A 24,665-nucleotide genomic window follows, 5' to 3' on the forward strand; every position below is an offset into this window, starting at 1 on the left:
AATTCTCAGCCATTCAAGCATAAAACAAACTTCCTGCTGACTTAAAAATTGCCCCTACTTTAATCACTTTCAGACGAAAGGAAAAGGAATATCTATGCAATAGATACTTCATAGGTGAAATATAAATAGGTAATGTTTAAAACAAACACTCACCCCACTTTGTCAATCCTGTTGCATTGTTACTCACTTGTAGTACAAAATAGTGTAAGTATCTTAGTATAATTAAGGAAATATAGAATGGTATTTTAATTTTAATTTTTTACACTTTCTGTATTGATGTGTCTACTTTTTCTGTTTAAGTCACCTGATTATATCATAAGTATCAGAGTTTGTAGATCCACCATTGAATATATTATTCATTGTACAATTCTTCTGTATGAGCCTTTGACTCGTTGGAATTATTGAAATAAACGTCTATCTAACATTGTTATTAACATCAGGTTATGATTAGCATCAGATTTCTTATTTTCCTTACCTGATATTGTTGATATTCTGATATCATATCATTCATGTTGGATTCTGCTTCTGTGAATTCCATCTCATCCATTCCTTCCCCAGTATACCAATGTAAGAAGGCCTTTCGCCTAAACATTGCTGCGAACTGTTCAGAAATTCTTCTGAACACCTCTTGAATTGCTGTTGTATTTCCAATGAATGTGGATGACATTTTTAGTCCCATTGGTGGAATATCACATACAGCAGTCTTGACATTGTTTGGAATCCATTCCACAAAGTAAATACTGTTCTTATTGTGAACACTCAACATCTGCTCATCAACCTCCTTCATTGACATGCGTCCTCTGCAACAATTTGTGGAGTACATTTGTTACTAAAATTAAGAATGATTAGTTGAAATGTGATTGGATATTTGCACACACTTAGTGTTTTAATTATATGACACCTAATTCAGAAAAAATTGCATACTTCAATAGCTTTAGCACCTGTCTACGTATCATGAAGATAAATATTCTTGTTATATATACATTTACACATCATGAATGTATTATTCAAGTCAGGGATGAACTTTTTTTAAATTCAAAGAACCCCTATCCAATGATACTAAGGGGTATACATACATATATACATTACAAAGAAATGTTTGTCTTGCAGAAGTAATTTTTATTTATTAAAAAAAGGATGAAATACAGGGCAGTGAGACTACATTTCTTATAGCAGTTTAAATGATTGGGGCATAGTGTCAAGAGGCTAGAAATGTAGTTCCAGATACTGGCGAGCAATTATCTGGAATTACCTGAGACCCTTCTTGAGCAGAATTCCCAAGTCAGTGGATAGGAACTGCTAACCAGCAAGGAAATACTGTCAGTGTTATGGGCACATTTCCAGATAAGGGTCCACTGAATTAAATTGTCCATCTTGCTTCTACTTCTGAGGCTAAAGGAAAGCACCAAAGACAACAGAAATCTATATTGAGGCTATTGAACCTTGATTTGTATGGTATTTCAATTTACAGCACAAGCATATAAATAATAAGAATAGCTATAATAGTAGTGCATCAAAAGATTAATAGTAAAATATAATCCGTTCACATAGAGAAAGTCAGAATTTTCTCCAGTCAGAGTTCCATTATTCCTTTCAAAATTACTGGCACCAATTTCATTAAAGAAATCCTAAGAAAATCTACAGTATTTTTTTAACTTCTGTAATGCAGTTCTTAAGGTCAGTAAGTCACCATTGTTCTGCATTTAGGGCAGTCTCCCAAGATGGCAAATTTCCTTTGTTTACCTTCATTTTTCTTAAATAATTTCAAAGAATAAATTATTGAACATCTCCCTTGGTAAATTATTCCAATTGCTAAATTCTGTTCCTAAAAACAAATACTTGCCCCAATTTGTCGTACTGAATTCCAGCTTTATCTTCCTATTACCTTTTCTTTTAAACACAGCACTGAAACCTATTTTTATCTATTGTCATTCCATGCCATCTCCCCACTGACAGCTGGGATCATACCACTTAATCAAGCAGCTCATCTGTTTTCTTTCAAGCCTTCCCATTCCAAACTTGGGAACATTTCAATAACTTGTCAGATACCAGCCAGAACAATACAAACTGCTTTTCTCTGGATTTTTTCCAGTTCATGAATCAAGTAATATTTGTGAGGGTCCCATATGCAAGAACCATACTCCAATTGTGGTCTTACCAGAGAATTCTATGCTTGTCCTTTACATCCTTACTGCAATTCCTACTTACCCCCAAACATGAAGAGATCTGTAATCTTTATTTACAATCCTGTTTATGAGATTACCCCAATGAAGGCCTTTCTTTATATTAACTTCTAGATGAGTAACTTTCACCCAATCAACACAGGAATTTTCCTCTTTGTGAAACTTGCAACCTGACATTTCACCCCACTTATCATACCAATGCCTGCTATTCACCTGACATTAAGGTCTTTTTGCAGTCTCTCACAATCATTGTACAAGACAACATCTGAAAAAAGCCTTTTCTCAGATTCCAGCACATTACTCTTATCTATATACCACATATTTATCTACCTATATACGCGACCCATTGCGTGGGAAGGGACGGCCTAATTTCAACGAGATATTTATGGTTCTAAAATTTGCATTAGATACAGAGGGTTTAAAAAAGAGTTCATGCTCCTAGGTGCAAATCTTCAGAAGATATCAAATTTCAGTTTTCACTAATTTTCTTACATATTGTAGGAAGTTTTCATGACAGAGTGATTAAAACTGTTGTGTAACAGTCTGTTGAGAAGACATAGCTAGCAAAGGAGGCCATAACGTAGACATTTATTTTTACACTATGGACACTTTTCAGCTCTGCTGTAAAATTTCCACTGCCAGCTTTCGGTCCCTTTTCACCCAATGGGTCACATAATAAAATGAAGGTACAAGAATACTGCCTTCAGGAATTCCACTCTTAATGATTACAGGATCAGATAACGAATGCTTCACTTACTGTAATTATCATAGTTCTCTTTCTAGAAATTTATCAACTCATTCAGCCACTCTTGTCTAGTCCAGCTGCACTCATTTTTGCCAGTAGTCTCCCAAAATCTACCATATCTAATGCTTACATAGATCAATTGAGACAGTCCATGCAACCTCTGGAATCTAAAATATCTATATCTTTCTGGAATCTTAACAGTTGGGCTTCAGTGGAATAACTATTTCCTAAACACAAACTACCTTCTATCAAACCAGTTGGCAATTTTGCAAACTTGTCATACAACCAGACCACTTTTCCATTACTTATATGCAACACATGTCAGTCTGACTGGCCTGTAAATTTTTTATTTTTATCACCCTTTCCTTTATATATACAGGGGCTAGTATAGCAGTACTCCATTTACTTGCTATAGCTCCTTTATGCAGGCGGTAATAAATTTTAAGTACTTCAGATATGATCTTATATAGCAACCGATTGCTAATACATCCCCAGAAATCTTATAAATTCCTGCCACTTTTCTATTATTATTATTATTATTATTATTATTATTATTATTATTATTATTATTATTATTATTTGCACACAAGTTATGTATATATGTTACATAAGTCCTGTGAGCTCGTATCCAACCCCACTGTCGGCCGCCCTGAAGATGTTTTTCCATCGTTTCCCATTTTCACACCAGGCTATCTTAAGGCCATGACCACTTCCTTCCCATTCCTAGTAGTTTCCTGCCCATCGTCACCATAAGACCTATCTGTGTCTGTGCGACATAAAGCAACTAGCAAAAAACATGTTACGTAAGTTTTGGCGATACATTTTATATCCCGCATTTTGATTGTACATATTTTAATTAAGCACAAAAGTCTACCAGGGGTATCACTTGCTTTTTAGAAGTGGTCATGTGGTAATGATCACAAGGTTGATCGCACAACTCAGATATACAGTTATTCCCGGGATCGTGAAAATGCTTGTCCTTGCATACTTCGTGGTTGTACCCATGCACAGCTATTGAGGTCACCAGGTGTCTTGAGGACTTTATTCGTGTTGGCCCAGGATCCATTTACCATAGCTTCTGTAGTATAAAAGTCCAGCCAAATTTCTGTTTCTTTTGTCTTTCAAGGAGCAGTTTATTCGAGCTGTTGGTAGATGGGAGTCGCAAATGCAGTTCTCCTATAAAGAATGGTTCTCTCCTGAGCTTGTATACTAGCCTCCACTTGTGTGATTTGAAACACCTAGAGAGGCTTTCAAGAATCTTGATTTAACTGCTTCCAAAGTCATTAGATCTTTTAGACTCATCGCAAATAATATATCTTCCATATGGGAACTTTTTGCGTGGAATAAGGCCATAGCAGTTAATGATATTCTGGATAATTCTTTGATGTCAAAAATTGCTTTTGTGGCAGATGCTGCACGGGATTTCATGTGTATTCTGAAAGATCTGACGGTTTTCAGAGTTATTCCCAGGTATTTGAAGCTGTTGACTGTCACAAGAGGTTTCAGTCCTAGATATATCCTGTCCTCCGCAGCTTCTCGAGCTCTGTTGCGGAATGCCATCTGTACAGTTTTTTAGGTGTTAATTTCTATTTTGTTTTCCTGTGCCCACTTCTCAAGTTGGTTTATGGCTCTTTGCAGATTGTAGGTGGAATTCGATCCAATGACCATGTCGTCCGCATATATGTAGATTTTTATATCTTCCATCTCTTGTCTAATCATCTGTACAACATCGTATGTGGTGGCATTAAAGAGTAGGAGGCTTAATGGGTCTCTCTAAGATGCCGTTGGTCTGAGTTATTGTTTTCGACGTTGTTACGCCATCTGTGATCTGAATGAAATCGGCTGTCATCATGTCATGGATCAGTGCAGTGAGCATATCTTTTGTTATTGTTTCCAGCTTTTTAGATTAGGATAAGTGTTTACTGTATCGAAAGCTTTGGTATAATCTACCAAGATTATATGGAATTTTTGTTGAAGATGCTTTAATGTATCTTCTATATCACCAATTAAGTTGTTAATGGCATGGAGAGTGCTCGTGCCTTTTCGGAAACCAAATTGTTCTTCCAGAATCCTGTGTTCTACTTCGTTAGAAATTTGCATTGTAATAATGCTTGTATCTTCAATATGCATTTTTCCAAGGCAATTCCGCTATAGGAGTTCCGGTTTAATTGTTTGCCTTTCCCCTTAAAATGTATCTTAATTGACAAGTTCCTCCATATTTCTGGTATGTTTTCCTCATTTAAGCATAGATTTTACATATCTGTGACTGAATGAAATAAGCTAACTGAGCCTTTGATATGTTCATCATATATGCCGTTGGGACCTGGCGCCTTCTTGTCTTCCAAATACTGCTAAAAATGTGTCTTCTGTACGAAAAATACATCACATCCTATAACAAATTGGCAGATTTGTTTTTATGTAGATACTAGCAGAAGTACCCGTTCTTCGTACGGGTTATCAGAAACTGGCTTTAGTTACTCATACTATCGGTGTGACTGACTTCATTAGATATAAATATCACTGGTGTATTTATTAAGTACATAGAAATTATTTGTCATGTTTGGAATTATAGTGTATCATCTTATTTTCTTCATGGGGGCCTCTAAATATTAGATCCAAATTAGCGTCGACCTCTAAGATCTTTTCCTACCATGTTTTTCCTTCATTCCCACCTAGATATACCTGCTCCCTTCACAAAGCTGCAGGTTTAGTGTAAGTATACTTTCGCCAGATAGTACCACAAATATAAATATTATTGAAGGTACTGTATTTGTTTGATCCGACATATCATGACTATTACAAATGATAAAGGAAATACGCGATGCATAAAAGAAACTGCTATAATTATCAAGAATTATAATTCTCAGGGCTTGTCACTCATGTCGCACATCATATAATGAATCTGAGTATAAATGTTGAGAATTTTTTTCAAGTCATCTTGACAATATTGTGTACAGTATATAGGTTTCATGGTTACAATGATCGTAAAAGTGGACCAAAATATCGGCACTAATAACATCAGTGATCCTACTACTCCATGATTTGATAGAAAATAGTTTAAACTATAGGTAACAGACTCCGCAAAATGCTGAAACCTAAGCCAGTACGTAAAAACGGAGGCCCGTCGGCAACCGCTGGTCGCTGTACAACGGAGATCTCCAGGGCTATTATTTTTATACTTCACTCCCTTTCCGTCCCCGCCCAAAGGAGTGCTATGAGTGTTTTACACAACAGTTTATTTCTTCCAGATAGTAAATCATGTGTATCAATTTTGGTTGGCAGCTATGCCCAAACGTACATGCATAATCAAGCTGCTGTTGAATCCTGGAGCTGACGTTGCCATGGTTACGGCCGTTCGTTTCTTTATCCGATTCCTAGAGCAGGGGTAGTGTGGTTCCAATATCTCCATTACGGTTGGTTTTAGGGCCTTCAAACATGGTTTTCGAACCCGAAGGGTTTACCGGGTTTTGTTCTTTGCGTCAAGGGGCTTAAAATGAGGTTTGTCTCGTCCTTGTACAACGAATTTGATTTGGCCTATATTAGCCTATTATTTTAATATTATTATATCTCCCCCCGTCGCCCCCTCAAATTGTTTTGAAAATAAAATACAGCCCATATTACTCACTGGCAATGTAGCTTTCTACAAGTGAAGTAATTTTTAAAATCGGTTCAGTAGTGTTTGAGTCTATCCGTTACAAACAAATATACAAATTTTTCTTCTTAATAATATTAGTATAGAAGTATAAATTAGATCCCTACACATACGGTTGCTGTCAGGAAGGGCATCCAGCCGTATAACAGGGTTTAATTCACATGTGCGACAGTTCGCACCCGCAACCTCGCAGGTGTGGGTAAAGCGATAGAAGAAGATACTCATTTTTTAAAAATTCACCGCTTAAGTGGATTTTCCAAAAAGGGTGTGTTCATTTTTAAAGGAGATTCCAAGTACAAATTTTAAAGTCTGTAGCCTTCTTTTTTGAGATATATGTATCCTCATATAAACAATTCAACTCCTTCCTCACTTTCTTTCATCCCCCCCTCTCCTTAAGTGGATTTTCTGAAAACGAAAATTCGTGTTCTTTTATTTTGTAGAGCATTCCAAATATCAATTTTCATGCCTGTAACATGTTAAGTTTGTGATTTATTGTAGGTAATTTTGCTGCTCCAGAATCCAGGAGCCGATGTTGCCATGGTTACGGCAGTTCATTACTTTATTCAATTCCAGTAGCAGGGGTAGAGTGGTGCCAATATCTCCGTAACGGTTGGTTTTAGGGCCTTAAAACATGGTTTTCGGGCCCATAGGGCTTATTGAGTTTTGTTCTTTGCGTCAAGAGGATTAAATTGAGGTTTGTCTCGTCCTTATACGCCAAATTCGATATTTTGCCTATATTAGCCTGTTATTTTTATATCTACCCCCCCCCGTGCCTCCCACTTTAAATTGTTTTGAAAATAAAATACAGCCCATGTTACTCACTCGCATTCCTCTTTATAATATTATAGATAATCTGTTTATATTGTGACCGTATAGTCACATGAATAATTATTTCGAATTATATATTTAAGAAATTAGTAGGCTCGTAGCTTCCTTTGTGTGGATGCTGGCAGTAGCGTCATGTTGCATAACACTTCGCGACATAGAGGTGCTTAGAGCACCCAGTGGGTGGCTCAGAAAAACTCCTGAACTGCGCGCGTATCATGGAACAAGGGGAAGGACACAATTTTGCTGACTCCATCTTGAAAACAAACGCCAACGCACAGCGATGCCAAAGCGATGGGGTGATTTCAAGGGTGTTTTCAGCTCAATAAAGGCTAAACTAACCAGAAAACATACGTCAGAGTAATAAGAGGAATATTGGATGAATGGCAAAATTGGAAATCAAGGTAGAATAATCTCGCCTACGAAAATGCATCTTCATAAGATTATGTAACCGGCTCGGCGTACCCATGCTTACAGTGGCGCCAAATGCTAATAGCGAGTACTACCCCCACCCCGATTATATTGGAATGAATTACTACAAATCCACCGATCATCCTGAGTTCCGCATCACATCTTGTATTTCGGAGTAGTTGGCCACACAAGTTGCCGCATCGCTGAGATTCGTAAGCCTTGTGGATCTGGGAAACTGAAATTTGTAGGAGGGAGATGTCTCCCAAGCATCCCCTACCCTAGGGTAGCACTTATATTTGCCTGCACATATGAGGGTGGACACCAGTCTTCGAGGAGTCTACGAGGTGACCACACGGCCGATTTTTGGTCTGATTTCCCTCTCTTTGTATGAGAAATTTTTGTAAACGGAAGTGTGAAAAGTCGGATATCATTGCGAATATTCAATAAAAATCTGAACTGTGTGATCATGATGTGCGCATCTATGGTTTGATCGCGGCGTGACACGAAGGATCGTGAGTGACATAAGTTCGCACCGAGAACTGTGAAACAATGAATTGCCGTCTGTCGAACGTGGAACGTTATTTTTCAATCAGTATCCCATAGTGGAGGCAGATAGGCTCTTAATTATAATCTATGTTAGAAACTGTAAACGGCAGGCGAGTGAATAGTGATAGTACGAAGAATGAGTGGTTATCACATAAAAAAATTATATCAATGTTTATCGTGCTTCAGAACAGCGTAATTTGAGGAGCGCGCTGAACAAAGCATACAAGACAGGGTTGATAATAAACATAAGTAGCCCACCTTAGGGTAATGCGGGAGGTTAAACTGTTCCGGTAATGAATCTGTGAGCTCGGATTGGCATATGTCGGATTAGGATAGGCGAGCTGTGTCCTGTACCAGGGTATCGTATACATTCATAACTTTCATTCTGGTTAGAAGAAAGGAAACTTTGCCTGTAACGTGAGTGGAGGAAGTTTTTGTGAAAACAGTGTAAACAGTGTCATTTCAGTGTTCAAACCCCAACGCTATGGATTATTCCAGGAGCATCATGGAACGTCCTGAACCAGTGATCTCCCACTTCAGCATGATGGGCTAAGACCTTCAAGGGAGCCCTCCCCTGGGCTCGAACGGCGTATGATGGACAACGGACCAGCACTGTTGAGTACAAAATTATGATTTTATGATATTCATATTCCCTGTAGATAAATCATATCAGAATATAGGAATGGCGTGGGATGATTTTATATTGAATAATTAAAGCAGTAAGATTAGAGTGGTCGGTATTTTTCTTTTAATATTTATCATTTAAAGTTGTTCGGGAGGGAAACAAATTAGGAATAGAGTATGAATTTCCCATCTAGTTGTCTTTATTGCATGAGCATGGTTGTATCCTTGTTTTATGAGTACTGTCAGAGGAGACGGGGGGAAAAGGCTAATTTCGTTGAGGCAATAAAGGAGCGTTCGTTCTTGGAGAGATATATGAAAGAAGTCAGGTTAAGATGACGCAAGAATCTTTGCCATATATCCTGTGAACCAGATAAAGTTGGATAGATGAAGTACTCGATTTAATGTAAAGTAGTTGCATTTTATGCATGATAACTTAAGGCGTTGCTGCATCATATGTGTGTGAAGAATCATGGCGCCGAGGTACAAATGTCCACCCACCAACACTAGCTAGGGCCCCTGGTAAAGAAAATCTGTTTGTTGTGGTAGTTTAAATACCTATTTGTTCGTTCATTTTATTTTATTTCAACAAATTTAGTTGGTCGGATAATTTTATGCCGATATAATGAAGGTAGTATAGATTCAGATTAGGTACACTATTATTATTATTATTATTATTATTATTATTATTATTATTATTATTATTATTATTATCATCTGAGATAGTAGAAAATTCTAGCTTGCTATCGGACGGAATTGTGGTAATCCTGCGATGAGGGTAAATAATTTTGAACCCCGGACCTCCGTTGAGTTGGGAAATTATGAAGTGATATAATGGCACAAATACTGAGAGAATTTTTTTTGATATTAATGAGGCCTGGGCTAATTTGAGCTGATCAAATGTGGGTCAGTTGTTAATGCGTGAAATAAATGACCCATTGAATTGGGATTGTGAACGCGCAGGGTGGTTTTTAAATAGGTGAGTGCCCAGTGTGAGGGGGCAAGGACAGGCAGGATTTATTGCCCTCGGCTCGTGAAGGTCGAGTTTGTTTTTCTCGTTCTGTTTGTGTAACAGCAGGCCAGACTGAACGAAGGGTAGATGCCACTTCGCTGAGGAAGTTGAATTCTCCCAAATCTTATACTCTTGGTAGTAAAATGTTTTATGTTAATCGATTACCACATTCTAATAAGGCTAGGTTGAATGAATGCAGGAACACTTAATTCATACACATGGAGAAGCGATAGGTAGGGTCTTGATTTTCCAGGGTCCCCGACTCGAGAGACCTGTTGGTCCCCCTTTCGTACCTCGGACATGACAAAAGGAGTCAATCACACAAACGACGGGTAATGGCAAACCAGATGCAGCTACCATGTATGGGAAATGTTATGTGTGTTTTCTCTTCCAGGTGTGATAATAGTGTAAATAAGATGTTGTTCTGATGTTTATTGATTTGTTTAATTTAGACTTCGTGAGAAATCCTTTGGTAGTTCGTTTGAGTAGAGGGTTTCGGCCCTGTGATGTGTATAGTTAGTCCTCAAGTGAGGTGATTTGGAGTAACTAGAATTGTGTGCATCTTATATTTCTGGGATAGGTTGTAACTCCGTGTGAAGTTTGCCTATCATTTTATGATTATTTTTAAATTATTTTAATATTGTGTTTCTCGTGTTATGTTCGATGTAGGTGGCCACTCTAATCTTAGGGTAAATTAGTGTAACTTGCTGTGTTTTAAATATGTAATTTGGGAATTAATCCCGGGAATATTTATATCCGTAAGGTCATAGTTTTCTTTTTTCTTTTTTTCTTTTTTGTAAAAGGTTAGGTTCATTATAATACTGTTTACCGTACTCAGCAGGTAAAATAATCGTGTCCGTAAATTCGAAACCAAGCTTAACAACGAAGATTGTAGTAAACGCAACTCAAATTTCTCCGAGTTGTTTGAAGCTATATGTGAACACCCAGGTGCTTGATCTGAATAGGTGATTGTTTCGTGTTCTAATATTCAACAGCGTAATGTCAATAGACCACATAGAGACTCTCATAATGATGTGGATCTAATTTTCACTTGGGTGATAGCCCGGACATGGTTGTCCGTTGCTGGTATTAAAATTCAATGGATGTAATTTAACTTTGATGTTCAAGGTTGTAGATTGTAAACATGTTCAACGGGAGTGAATTAAATATTCAGAAAATTTATTCGTGCCTATTTATTGCCGATAATTAGCATTCAGAACCTCTTCCGTTCATGTTATGCCTTTAAGTTAGTTGTAAGATATTTTATTTTTATCGCCGCGGATGGTCTGCGACTGAGTAGCCGGGGGTTCAGATCTTAGGAACGGGAGAGTTAGCAGCGACCTTGCTGGGCCGTAGGGCGTTGACCTCTCATGTGAGTGGATTACTTATTCAATCCCAATGAGAGGGAATCGTCACAGGCCGAAAAGGTCCCTTGACCATCGCCTTCCGTGGAGCATGGTGCCATGTGTTCATGACCTGACAGGGTCACCTCTTTGTTTCCACATGGTACCATGAGCTATGGGGGATGGTGGGAAAGGTCCCAATATATATAATTTCCATGGTTTCCCATTTTCACACCAGGCAAATGCTGCGGCTGTACCTTAATTAAGGCCACGGCCGCTTCCTTCCAACTCCAGGGCCTTTCCTATCCCATCGTCGCCATAAGACCTATCTGTGTCGGTGCGACGTAAAGCCCCTAGCAAAAAAAATATATGTATAAAGTAATGTCTGTTTGCATGCAAATGGGATCTCCTAAACCACTGGAGCTAAATCAACAAAACTGGATACACTTATTACTTACTATCTGGAGACTAGCACTGTGGGGGTAAGCTATCCCTAGCACCCTTAGGGTTGGGGTGGGGGGCGCTCAGGGGGTTATGTATAAACATTATCTAAAATAGTGTTGAATACACAGTTTTTGCGTTCGCTAAGATGAATAGTGACACTCCGGATATTTTCAAAGTACAAGTTTGGACCCCTTTGGGGTGGTGGGCGTACAAATATTATCTACTATGTGGGAAAAAAGTACCGTAGGGGCAAGAAGCCCCTAGAAACCTTAGAGAAGAGGGAAAAATATAATCTTTATTAATAAATGGAAGTCTGTTTGGAACGATATATATATACCGTATATAATTACACACACACACACACACACACACAGCACTGTATATATGTAAATTAAGGTAGAAAATAAAAATAGACTTAAATTAATGAGGCACTTCCAGGCATCTTAGATATTTAAACCTTGGCACCAGAGAAGCTGATGACTTCAAGATGCATAGAAATATCGCAAATTCTCCAAATACCCTGACGAAGCCTTACTGGGAATCACAAATTTGGGGCTCTGCATAAGAACACAGTCTGATATATTTGTCCAAAATGATATCCTGTAGGTTTCATGGGCTTAAAAAGTTTCAGGAAAGTTCTAATTTTAACCCCCTCACCCAAGTCAGGTTGGCAGCACGATCTTCCAGACAAGCTAGAAAATTGAAATTTGGCAAAATTATAGCTTTTAGCCTGTAACCGACAGAATGATTAAGAGACGTTTAAAATTTTCATTTTTACCCCTGAAAAATACCTAAATATGGAGGCAATTTTAATCACTTCACACCTTCCTTTCAAGGTATTTAGTGGCTAAACGGTAAGTTGTATTACAAAACAGATGGCACAATCTCGCTTCAATTTGGAGTGAGCTACAACTTTGATCCTATAACTGTCTTATCTCTATCCCTTATATGTTAAAATTTGGTTCTATTTCTAGATTTTACGTAAATATTGCACTTTTTACATGTACAATTGATGGTTTGGATCACTTATAGGAAAGATAGGATCAAGTTCTACATGAACATTGGCCCACCCAGTAGCTATATGTGAGCCAAATTCTATGTTTGTAGCCGAAACGTAAGTATCAACAAAGTAATGCACTGTGAAAATACCTTATTCATATTTCACCCTATTCAATGTTTGTAACTCAATCTTACCTGTAAACAGATGAGATAATAGAAAATATCATTGGACCAGCTATTTAGACTGCCAAATTTGGCGTATTATCTTACAATCCTGTTGTCGATATGGTGTACCATTTAGTAGCAGTTAAATTTTAAATGGAGGTAAACATGCATGTACATTATGTTGATCTATATTCATTAGTCGATTTGTAGGGATCTAGAAAGGTTGTGTGCGCACCATTGTAATGAATACTTTACAAATCAATAATGACTGTCAGGAGGGCGTCTGCCATTATAATAAAAATTCTTCAATTACCTGTCTGGAAGTAGGAAATTGGGCCTGTCATTGCAACGAAAACTTCCCATATCGATTGTGATCATGCAGTAGGCAATGGGGCCTGCCATTATAATGAAAATTCACAACTATTGTGAATGACAATAGACAAGTTGACCTGCCATTATCATCAGAACTCCACAACTTGCACTTTACATTGGAAACAGCATATGTGGACCTCCCTATGCTAAGAGACATGGACATTTAAATAAATCTTTCACTCCAGGTACAGTAATTTACTTCGATATCCGTATCCAGTGTAGAATACTGTAGTGAAGCACAGGTACATTTGCTTGTATATATATATATATATATATATATATATATATATATATATATATATATATATATCCCCGTATGTATGTATGTATGTATGTATGTATGTATGTATGTATGTATGTATGTATGTATGTATGTATGTATGTATGTATGTATTACATAATCTCCTAAACCACTGAAGTAATTACACCAAACTTTGTACACTTAAGACTAATTATCTTTACAACTTATTATCAGGAGACAAATCGTGTGGGGGTAAGACACCCAAGTACCCTTAGGGGAGAAGCGTTGGACAAGGGGAGCGACCTGAAAATATTTGGGAATAGTGTCAACTCTGTAGTTTTCAGGGACAGTGAATAATTTCACTCAGGAATTTATAATGTTCACGTGCAGCCCCCCTTTCGTATAGGTGTGAGAGTAAAAAAATAAAATGTAAAAAATGACCAAGATTATGGGTGTGTATTTTTAGAGCAAAGCTGACAACTAAATTTGGTGCAAATATTACTGTGATAAATGGTGTGGGGGCAAGACACCCCTAGAAATCCTATGGGAAGGGGTGAAATATAGATAAAGATGATGAATAATAACACCAAATACATAGTTTTAGGGCTAATGAAGTGACTTGAACCAAACTTGGTACACTTATGACTTCCTACCACAAGACTAACCGCGAGGTGGCAGGACACCTAGCATCCTAAGGGGGAAAGGTGAGGGTGAGATTGTTGGAATATAAAAAATATTTAGAAAAAGGAAATTGTGGCAAATCAGTAGTTTTTGGGGATGCTGATATAATTAGTTTCACTCCAGATTTTGTATAATTTCAAATTCAACCCCCTTTGCGGTGGGGGACGAGGGGATGGACATTTAACATGGGGTGACGGAAGTGAGATATACAAATAGTCTACAATAGTGTCGTATCCATACTTTTCGGGGTCACTGAGATGAACAGTGACATTCGTATTTGTTGAAGTTCAATTTCGGTCCCCTTTTCATAAGGGGATGAGAAAGTGTGAAAGAAATTGTCCAAAATGACCAAGATAATGGACGTAGCCTATGTTTTTTCCAGCGTAGCTATCGAACAAAATTGATACAAATATGAGTTACTATCTGGAGAAAGTATTGTTTAGGATAGGACACCCCTAGAAGCACTAGTGGAGGGGGTGAATATATAAATAACTAAAAATGAACAATAATATTGAATCAATAGTTTTCTGGACTAGTGGGGCGATTCCAACAAAATCTGGTACACTAGCGATTTACTATCGGGAGATAAAACACGTGGGGTATGACAACCTTACCACCCCTTGGGGTAGGTGTTGGAGGGGGTGAGATGTAAAAATAATAAAAAATATTTTCTCATCCATAGTTTTCGGGGTCGCTGATATGAATTGAGATACTACATGGTTAAATCATACTTATGCTGCAGTCAGTATGGAGGTTGAGAATGGGTGAAAATGAATGTAAAAATAACCGAGAGTATGAATGTATGAGGGTATGTTCCAGAATAGCTCTCACCGATGCTTGGTAGGCCTACACATAATGATTTCCATCTCAAAAATAAAAAAATACTATGGAGATGAAACATCACAGTCCTTGGTTGGGGTGAGAAATGGGAGGGGATGTTAAAAAAAAAGGAAAATAGCATTTATTTTGAATCCATTGTGTGTTGCTGATATGAATTTTGACGCTCTATATACCGTTCAAGTCCACGTTCAGCCTCCGTTGAGATGGGACTTGAGGTGCTTAAAAGTAAATAGTCCAAAATGACCAAGATTAGTGTTAAATGCACTGCTTTTGTGTGTCGGGAGACTGATTGGTAACAGTCTCAATAACAGTTGAAATCGTGTACATGATACCGTATATAGATATCACTTATTTTTCTCAAAGGATCAAATACTTCCCAGTCAATTCGAGCTTTCACAAGGACAAAGTTTTACTAAAAATTAAATAACCAAAAACTTTAAATAAAATACATCTAATGAACTAAAACTACATAACACATGGTAAAATATCAATCAACATTTTAAAGAGTGCTGTACAAATTTACTTCACACATGACTAACTGGTAATACAAATCTTAATGGTAAACGTTCAAGAACTATCCAAGCAACGCCAGGTGCTACAGCTCTTTTTCAATTAAACACACTGGAGCAAAATGTGTTCCAAATTTAGGATATTTTGGCACTTTTCTGGACTCCCGGACATAGGCATAGGGCCAAAAGGTAGGAAAAGTCCAGAAAATTTAGGACGTCTGGTCACCCCAGTGATTCCTTACGTCATAAAATCTACAATGATAACATCCGTACCATCTATGTTAAATTTTATTCTTTACACTTAAGAGTCTGAAGGCATGAAGAGAGTCTAACTAAAGGAATGATATCACATGGACTCTTTACTGGCAGAAGTATGTACCTTCAAAAAGAATAAGAATGCACAATATTCAACAGCACATAATAGCCTCCGAAAACCATAAAAGTAGTTAGTGGGATGTAAAGCCAGCATCATCATCATCATCATCATCATCATTTTTTGTTGGCGTAGCGAACATATGTTTCTCTTGCATATGCCAGTTTTCATAGTTTTCTGTGTAAGTACTGGTATTACCTTCCATTTAAAGCTCACTTTGTACGAAACCCTTCATTTTTTCTCCTGTTTGATTAGCATACAAAAATATGATTTTGACTATAAATCAAAATTATAATGTACTCAAATTGGAAGCCTGGAAAGACTAGCAATGAATTAACCTGACTATAAATTTTAGAATTTGCAAACTTACTACATCACTGATTCTAATGTGCATCTCTATTTTGGAGGATAAATTTGGCTGAAAACTGTTACATTTGAGTCAATATGGCTAATATTGGTCAAAACAAAGGCAGTACAGGTTCCTTCAGCAATCCAAGTCTTTCCCGTAAATTTATTTCCAGTAACTCAATTGTACAGTATCATTGCTCCAAAGGTGTGTGAAGGGCATCACCGGCACATTCCTATAGCTAAGCCTGAGATGGGGCTTAATTATTTGACAGCACTTGACTGGAATCTGATCAAGCAGATTCTCATTTACTCTAATACAGGAATTACTCTGAAAATTTAAATTAATGTGCTTATTAGTTTGCATACCTGAAAATTGCAGCCACTGTGAGGTAACGTCCATGTCGAGGATCGCAGGCTGCCATCATGTTCTTTGCACTAAACATTTGCTGAGTAAGTTCTGGAACGGTGAGAGCTGTGTACTGTTGGCTACCACGAGACGTGAGTGGAGCAAATCCGGGCATGAAGAAGTGAAGACGAGGGAAAGGCACCATGTTTACAGCAAGCTTTCTTAGATCAGCATTCAGCTGGCCAGGGAATCTTAGACACGTTGTAACACCAGACATTGTGAGGGATACTAGGTGGTTAAGGTCATTGTAACTTGGGTTCTGGAGTTTAAGTGTTCGGAAACAAATATCGTAAAGAGCTTCATTGTCAATACAGAAAGCTTCATCTGCATTTTCTATCAGCTGATGGACTGACAGAGTTGCATTGTATGGCTCGACAACAGTATCTGAAACCTGCAATCAACAGGAAAGAAATTTAGAATGTAGTGTATTTATGAAACAACACTTTGTGAAATTCTTAAATATTTTATAATGGGTAAAAAAATATATAATATGAAAATGACCTAGAAAATTATTGGAATTCAGTAGTAGCAACGTATTTTTTTCATTAATTTATTTCAAATTGCTGAAAAAAAATGCAGAAATGTGGATAGGGGCATGGAAGTTGTTCTTATATAAAAATTCTCAGCATGCAACCTTATGAGAATGTTACTGTAATGCAGTATACATTGTACCACTTAGTTAAGGTGGAAGCAGAGCACTTCGAAAAAAACACACACACACACACACACACACACACACACAAAAAGCATAATGTTTACATGTAGTCAACTTGCAAGAAATACCAAAAGCAATTAAAGAATCTTTGCAAGACTGATAGTAAAATATTGAGAACCATTCATGCATTTAACATGAAGCTAACTAAATTTTTACAGCATAATAAAATTTCACAACAAAATATTGCAGCCCTGTAAAACCACTGTCAACATCTACTGGTAGTGCTATGACTTGCACCGACTATTTTTTTTCAGTCATGGTTTAACATCAGACAAGGAAGGTTTCAGGCAACATAAATGTAGCCATTTCCTCCCTTATCCTAACTAAATTCATAAAACATTTACAAAACTATTGTGACTGTTCTTCCAATGCTGTTTTTTATAGATTGTAAACATTTATTCACAAAGATTTATTCTCCCAGAAATGTATGTATTCATGGAATGAGATTGGAAGGGAGAAATTCAGACAGTCCAAGAGCTTCACAAAGCTAATGGAACTTCTAATCGTTAAAAATGCAGTGTGTCAAAGCTTGGGAACTCAAGTAAGTTCTCAGAAGCAGGATATTTAAATGATTGGTTTAAAATATTTAATGGCATTTTCAGAGATGGTGTGGTATTTACTCACTATGGTTAGTTTTGACATTTAGTTCTTTCCTTTTTTTGTAACCACAATTTTCAAACCAAGGTCCCCATATTAAGTTCTTCAGAAATACTGAAGTGAGTTAATTATCGAGAAGCCTGTACAAATGAACAAACTTACTTTATTGACCACTCTGTGGATTATCAATTGTACTTTTCTATCACTTATTTCGGCTGCCCAAATTTTCCTTTGTCAGTATCTTGTGTTGACATCAAACCTTCACACTGTAGACGACATGTCAAGAATTTTCCTTTCAAAAAATTCTCAGTTCTAGACGTTCAGGCAAGCAACTCTCTGCTGAAAACATCCTTTGGATGTAAACTATTAATTTTAGCTAAATAGTAAAATGTGAAACCTTTCTGGGCCCTTTATCTCTTCAACTTTCAGCACAGTTGAGGAAATTACTTTGTCTGCTAAGGCATGTTTTAATGTACCTTAGCTTGTCATATATTCTTTATTCCTGACAAAAACATTCCTTTTCTTACTAGTTATCTGGTGAATTAGATTAACAGTGACCGTTTTGCTACCACTATTGCTAATGTATGTCAATGCACAGTTTCACTTGAGCCCTTGTAACTACATTCAGTGTGGATATTAAAAAAGCCCAAGGTTATTGAACCAAGGAACACATCGCAGAAAGAATTGTTTAAATAAGTTAATTTGGTAAGGATTGGAATAAAAAAGTATACTAGTAGACAAGTGAATTTAGGCTGTTTTTCTGGAACTGCATTCAGGCCAGAAGTGATTTGAGTATTTTTCTTTTTAGCTTTATAGAACTATCAAAGACTCAATGTGAAACCTTTCTGGGCCCTTTATCTCTTCAACTTTCAGCACAGTTGAGGAAATTGCTTTGTCTGCTAAGGCATGTTTTAATGTACCTTAGCTTGTCATACTTAAGTGAAATCTGTAATGATGATATTTGCCCAAAACTTAGTCCACAAATAGAACAGAGAAAAACATGCTGAGGATAACTTCTAGAAAAGGACTAGCATTCAATAATAAAGCATTCTTTGGTTACTCCACTAATAAATTTCAAATTCCCCCCCCCCCCCCCCAAAAAAAAAATCTGTAGGAAGGTGTATGCAAATCCTTTTTACAGAATTTCTGAACATGAAACCCTATGAAAAATTTTAATGTAATACAGGATACATGGTTTACTACAGTAAGGTCCTGAATTGGTGTAATTTGTGGTAAAAACGATATTTCAAACTTACCATTTGTTAAAATTTCAGATTTTTGGAAGTTTATCTGGAAGAAGTCTTCTGTCATGCACCAACTGGTTTATAACATCACCACAGCCACGAGACCTTCACTCTTACATGGAATTTAAACCACAAGGATGAGACTTTATAATTAAATCGCAGCTGCCTTTGCGGGAAACTGATGGCAAGGTTTAGCTGCTATCGTGTCCCCAATTTCAGTTCCCTTGCATTTCTTTTCATATATTTTCATATATTTTGCTATTGAAACCTATTCAGTTGACTTACACCATTATTCAGATTTTAGAGGGTCAAGTTCAAAAATTTAATGATTCGTGCTCTATATCATGACACGTAAACATCAAGACAAGAATAAGAAGCAAGAGAAGCTTTCTGTTTCTTTGATGATCGGCAAATTACCCAATATCCTAGGCTCCCAAAGAATTATGGCAACGAACCACTTATGATATAGATATTCATTCCCATAAGGAACCTAAAATTTGTCACGAATGAGTAAATTTATAATACAAATATAGTTGGTCCATTATTGAACATTATAAATTTTCCACCTAACTCATTCCTGGTTGCCAGCGTACCACCCCAGTGTGCTAAGTTGGGCTCATCAGTTGGTAAATAGCACACCCACTAGTGCATACCGTGGAGGCCACTGCGTAGGCTTTTTGGAACCACCGGTAGTGCCAATGCATAGTGCAGTACAATTAAATTAAAATTCACCTCCAACCCCACAGGTAGGGGAAAAGCAGTATTGAAAGAAAAATTGAAATTATGGTAGCAGAAGTGCTTGCTTGCAATATTTTCTAATTTATGGTTATTGCCTTTACAGATTGTAAATGATACTATAAGATAGCTTTACAGTATGTTCTTTGAACAAAGCGGAACTCTTGCCTTTGAAAGTCTGTAGAAGAAAATAGTTATTTTACTGAAGTTACTTTGCTAATATACTTTATGTTCATATTCTTTAAGATCATTTAACTGATTAATCAAATAAGTGATAATTACTTCATATTTTTGAGATAGTATTTAGTATCATTCCAGGTAAATCTGCTTCAGAAAAGTTAATGTCAAATGTTTATTTTAATTCAATCAGATTTTTGAATTAATTGATAATTTTTTTCAGTAATTTTTACTTGTAACCAAACTAATGTTCACACTTAATTTACTGCAGGACTTACAATTGTAGTTGTTTCATTCTAGTAATAGTTACATCACATGGAATCAGAAAGTGGAAGAAATTAAGTGGTGATGAAGTAACTTTTTCAGTTTTACAACAAAACCAGTAGTTTCAGTGCTGGCCAAAGTACTTTCCAAAGACAAATTTATAACATTCGTCACTGCTGATGATGTTCCTCAATTTAAACAGGTATTCCTTTGAGTGCTTCTATAGAGGGTCTTTTCAGCAAATGCAAAGCTCTATTTTGCCTCAAGACACCAAGGACTTAGTGATAAGAATGTTGAGAACCATAACATGATTGGCAAATAAATAAAAAGAACAATTTTGAAAGTTCTGCATCATCGTGTTTAGTCTCTTTGGTGAAGATATCCAGATGTTCCTAAGTTTAAAAAAGACCCACAAAATTTATCTTTTTTCCTTGCAAACTTTGGTACCATTCCAACTTCTTGTGGGAAAAAATGTAAAGGATTTCCCTAAGACTGGTGTTCTGTGAAGTAAATTATTTTACTTGTTGAAAAAGTAATTTGTAATTGCAATTTAGTAAAATATTTCTCAGGTACCAGTAACTGTAATTCAGTTCTACATTTTCTTGTACTTTTCCCATCAATGGTTGTAATTAACACCCCTCCCAAAATGTTTTAGTCAAATTTTGCTTTTGGCTGGCAGGGTATGATTACATAGAAATGCCAGGGGAACAGTACTGTATATGTAGTGTTCCACAAACAGCTATTCAGCATCACTAATTGATTATGTAATTCTATTGTGTGGAGTTTGAAGAGGAAAAAACTGACTGGAATAATAAATGGATGAAGAATGAATGCCAAAACCAATTATAGAACTACACAAGAAAGAGAGATGCTGAATATAATCTAGAATACAATGGTCATGACTATTAACACTAATAACAGTGATGGGTACCAAGATGTGAAATTGAAAACTAATGGAATGGTAAGAGTAAAATTTTGAAAACCATATTTTCCCCAACCCAGCTCCATCTGTATAAAGTATCATGTTGCCTATCATAATTTTTGTGGATGATCACTTATGTTACACTTTCTCTTACAGATTTTGCTTTGAAAATTCCCTTCTCAAAACAGAATATTTGCTACTTTACAATAAATTATATGTGGCTTAGTAATCCATAAATTTGAAACATGTCTAAAAAATTACATTTAAAAATACATTTAAGCATCTCCGAGTACTGAAACATCTTTTTTGGGATACTTTCTTCATATCACTGTGACTTTCAGTGTGAAACATTTTCCATTTCATGAATTTTGTATGAAAAGATGGTTATATTGAGAGCTTTGGTGTTTTTGAATTTTGATGTATTAAAATAAGATTAATATATCTGCTAATGAACAGGCTATTCAATCAAGAAAACTTTTATATAGATTGCCATTATAAGAAAAAGGATATTCACATAAATTTATTACGGAAGCCATTAAAGTGTGGCAACAATATAAAAAATCTCAACTTTCAGGAAGAGGATACAATTTCAAATTTTATCTTAATCTAATATACAATGTTATAGTTTAAGGCCCAATATATACAATCTGTAATGTTTCAACTTTGTACACTGACTGACAGAGCAAATGCAACACCAAGAAGGAGTGGTCAGAACTTTATGCCAATTGCAGGGTAGACTGACGTCACTGAGGTATGCTCATGATGTGAAATGCGCCGCTGTGCTGCGCACGTAGCGAACGATAAATGGGATTCACAATTAAGTATTTATTTATTTTCCACCTAGTCGATACAATGATTGCTTAAGGCAATTTTTAATGGTCAAAAGTGGTACATGTTTCGTATATTATCAACATCTTCAGCCACATAACACTGTTTAGATGAAAAATATATAAAATTGACAAAGTAATGCTTTAGAGGAAGTGACCTTAAAATTAACATAAGATTGACAAGATTAATCTTGTCAATCTTATGTTAGTCAATCTTATGTTAATTTTAAGGTCACTTCCTCTAAAGCATTACTTTGTCAATTTTATATATTTTTCATCTAAACAGTGTTATGTGGCTGAAGATGTTGATAATATACGAAACATGTACCACTTTTGACCATTAAAAATTGCCTTAAGCAATCATTGTATCGACTAGGTGGAAAATAAATAAATACTTAATTGTGAATCTATTGAAGTGCGATACGGACCATGAAGCTGATTTTATGTAACGATAAATGGGACACGGCGTTGGCGAATGGCCCACTTCGTACCGTGATTTCTCAGCCGACAGTCATTGTAGAACGTGTTGTCGTGTGCCACAGGACACGTGTATAGCTAAGAATGCCAGGCCGCCGTCAACGGAGGCATTTCCAGCAGACAGAAGACTTTACGAGGGGTATGGTGATCGGCTGAGAAGGGCAGGTTGGTCGCTTCGTCAAATCGCAGCTGATACCCATAGGGATGTGTCCACGGTGCAGCGCCTGTGGCGAAGATGGTTGGCGCAGGGACATGTGGCACGTGCGAGGGGTCCAGGCGCAGCCCGAGTGACGTCAGCACGCAAGGATCGGCGCATCCGCCGCCAAGCGGTGGCAGCCCCGCACGCCACGTCAACCGCCATTCTTCAGCATGTGCAAGACACCCTGGCTGTTCCAATATCGACCAGAACAATTTCCCGTCTATTGGTTGAAGGAGGCCTGCACTCCCGGCGTCCGCTCAGAAGACTACCATTGACTCCACAGCATAGACGTGCACGCCTGGCATGGTGCCGGGCTAGAGCGACTTGGATGAGGGAATGGCGGAACGTCGTGTTCTCCGATGAGTCACGCTTCTGTTCTGTCAGTGATAGTCACCGCAGACGCGTGTGGCATCGGCATGGAGAAAGGTCAAATCCGGCCGTAACTGTGGAGCGCCCTACCGCTAGACAACGCGGCATCATGGTTTGGGGCGCTATTGCGTATGATTCCACGTCACCTCTAGTGTGTATTCAAGGCACGTTAAATGCCCACCGCTACGTGCAGCATGTGCTGCGGCCGGTGGCACTCCCGTACCTTCAGGGGCTGCCCAATGCTCTGTTTCAGCAGGATAATGCCCGCCCACACACTGCTCGCATCTCCCAACAGGCTCTACAAGGTGTACAGATGCTTCCGTGGCCAGCGTACTCTCCGGATCTCTCACCAATCAAACACGTGTGGGATCTCATTGGACGCCGTTTGCAAACTCTGCCCCAGCCTCGTACGGACGACCAACTGTGGCAAATGGTTGACAGAGAATGGAGAACCATCCCTCAGGACACCATCCGCACTCTTATTGACTCTGTACCTCGACGTGTTTCTGCGTGCATCGCCGCTCGCGGTGGTCCTACATCCTACCGAGTCGATGCCGTGCGCATTGTGTAACCTGCATATCGGTTTGAAATAAACATCAATTATTCGTCCGTGCCGTCTCTGTTTTTTCCCCAACTTTCATCCCTTTCAAACCACTCCTCCTTGGTGTTGCATTTGCTCTGTCAGTCAGTGTATATTGGATTATTACTGTAGTTATGGTTTAATATTCTAAATTCTATGACCAATGATTGTTTTTCAGATTAACCAGACTATGATTTTGAAATCCGTAAGAGTTTCCATACTAAGAGTAGAGGGTACAATACTAGTCAGATGTACTAATTTATTGCCATTGACTGTTGCCCCTCTGCCTTCCAAAATTGCAATACAAATTTGAAAATTTCATTGAATTTTAATAGAAAACCAAATGCAGGCAGATCATGCTAATTTCTTTGCTGTATTTACTTCCATGTTGCAGGTCTTTGCAGTTTGCCAATCTGACTGATACAGCAGATTTATTACAGATACATTGCACAACGTTCGGAGTATCCCTCTTATTCTTACAGATACTTCCCAGTGTCATTACAGTTGTTGTGAATAGATGGGAATACGTCACCATATACCTTGCATGACACTGTTTTATTCAACTACTTATTTTACAAGACGGCTACCGCTCAGATCATATATATAACAAAGGATATCCAAAGATATGTCTCTCCCAGGAAGTAGCATCTTTATCCGTTCATCTCGAATCCCCAACATCCTCCCCACCCTGGTCAACCTCCAGAGGTATGACCAGCTGAAGAGGCCTGACAAATCGAGTGCTGGGCATGTCCATCTCGTCCATGACGTAACTCCACGACACGGGCCTTATTCCACATGACGTGGTCTGTGATCTTCCTGTAAAAGGATGATGTCTCCTACTCT

At 37.6% G+C, this 24,665-nt stretch overlaps 1 protein-coding gene across 1 annotated transcript in view; it reads right to left on the bottom strand.

Annotated features, from left to right (window-relative positions):
* Window positions 1–24,665, bottom strand: part of LOC136876328 (tubulin beta-2 chain) — a 66,422-nt gene that overhangs the window by 16,685 nt on the left and 25,072 nt on the right. Inside the window, exons 4-5 of the mRNA XM_067150178.2 lie at window positions 16,677–17,107; window positions 476–800 (exon numbers count right to left, since the gene is read on the bottom strand). Of these exons, the coding sequence (XP_067006279.2) occupies window positions 476–800; window positions 16,677–17,107 (756 nt within the window). The remainder of the gene's footprint in view (window positions 1–475; window positions 801–16,676; window positions 17,108–24,665) is intronic.

The sequence above is a fragment of the Anabrus simplex genome, chromosome 6 (genome assembly GCF_040414725.1).
Source record: "Anabrus simplex isolate iqAnaSimp1 chromosome 6, ASM4041472v1, whole genome shotgun sequence".
Taxonomy (NCBI): Eukaryota; Metazoa; Arthropoda; class Insecta; order Orthoptera; family Tettigoniidae; genus Anabrus; species Anabrus simplex.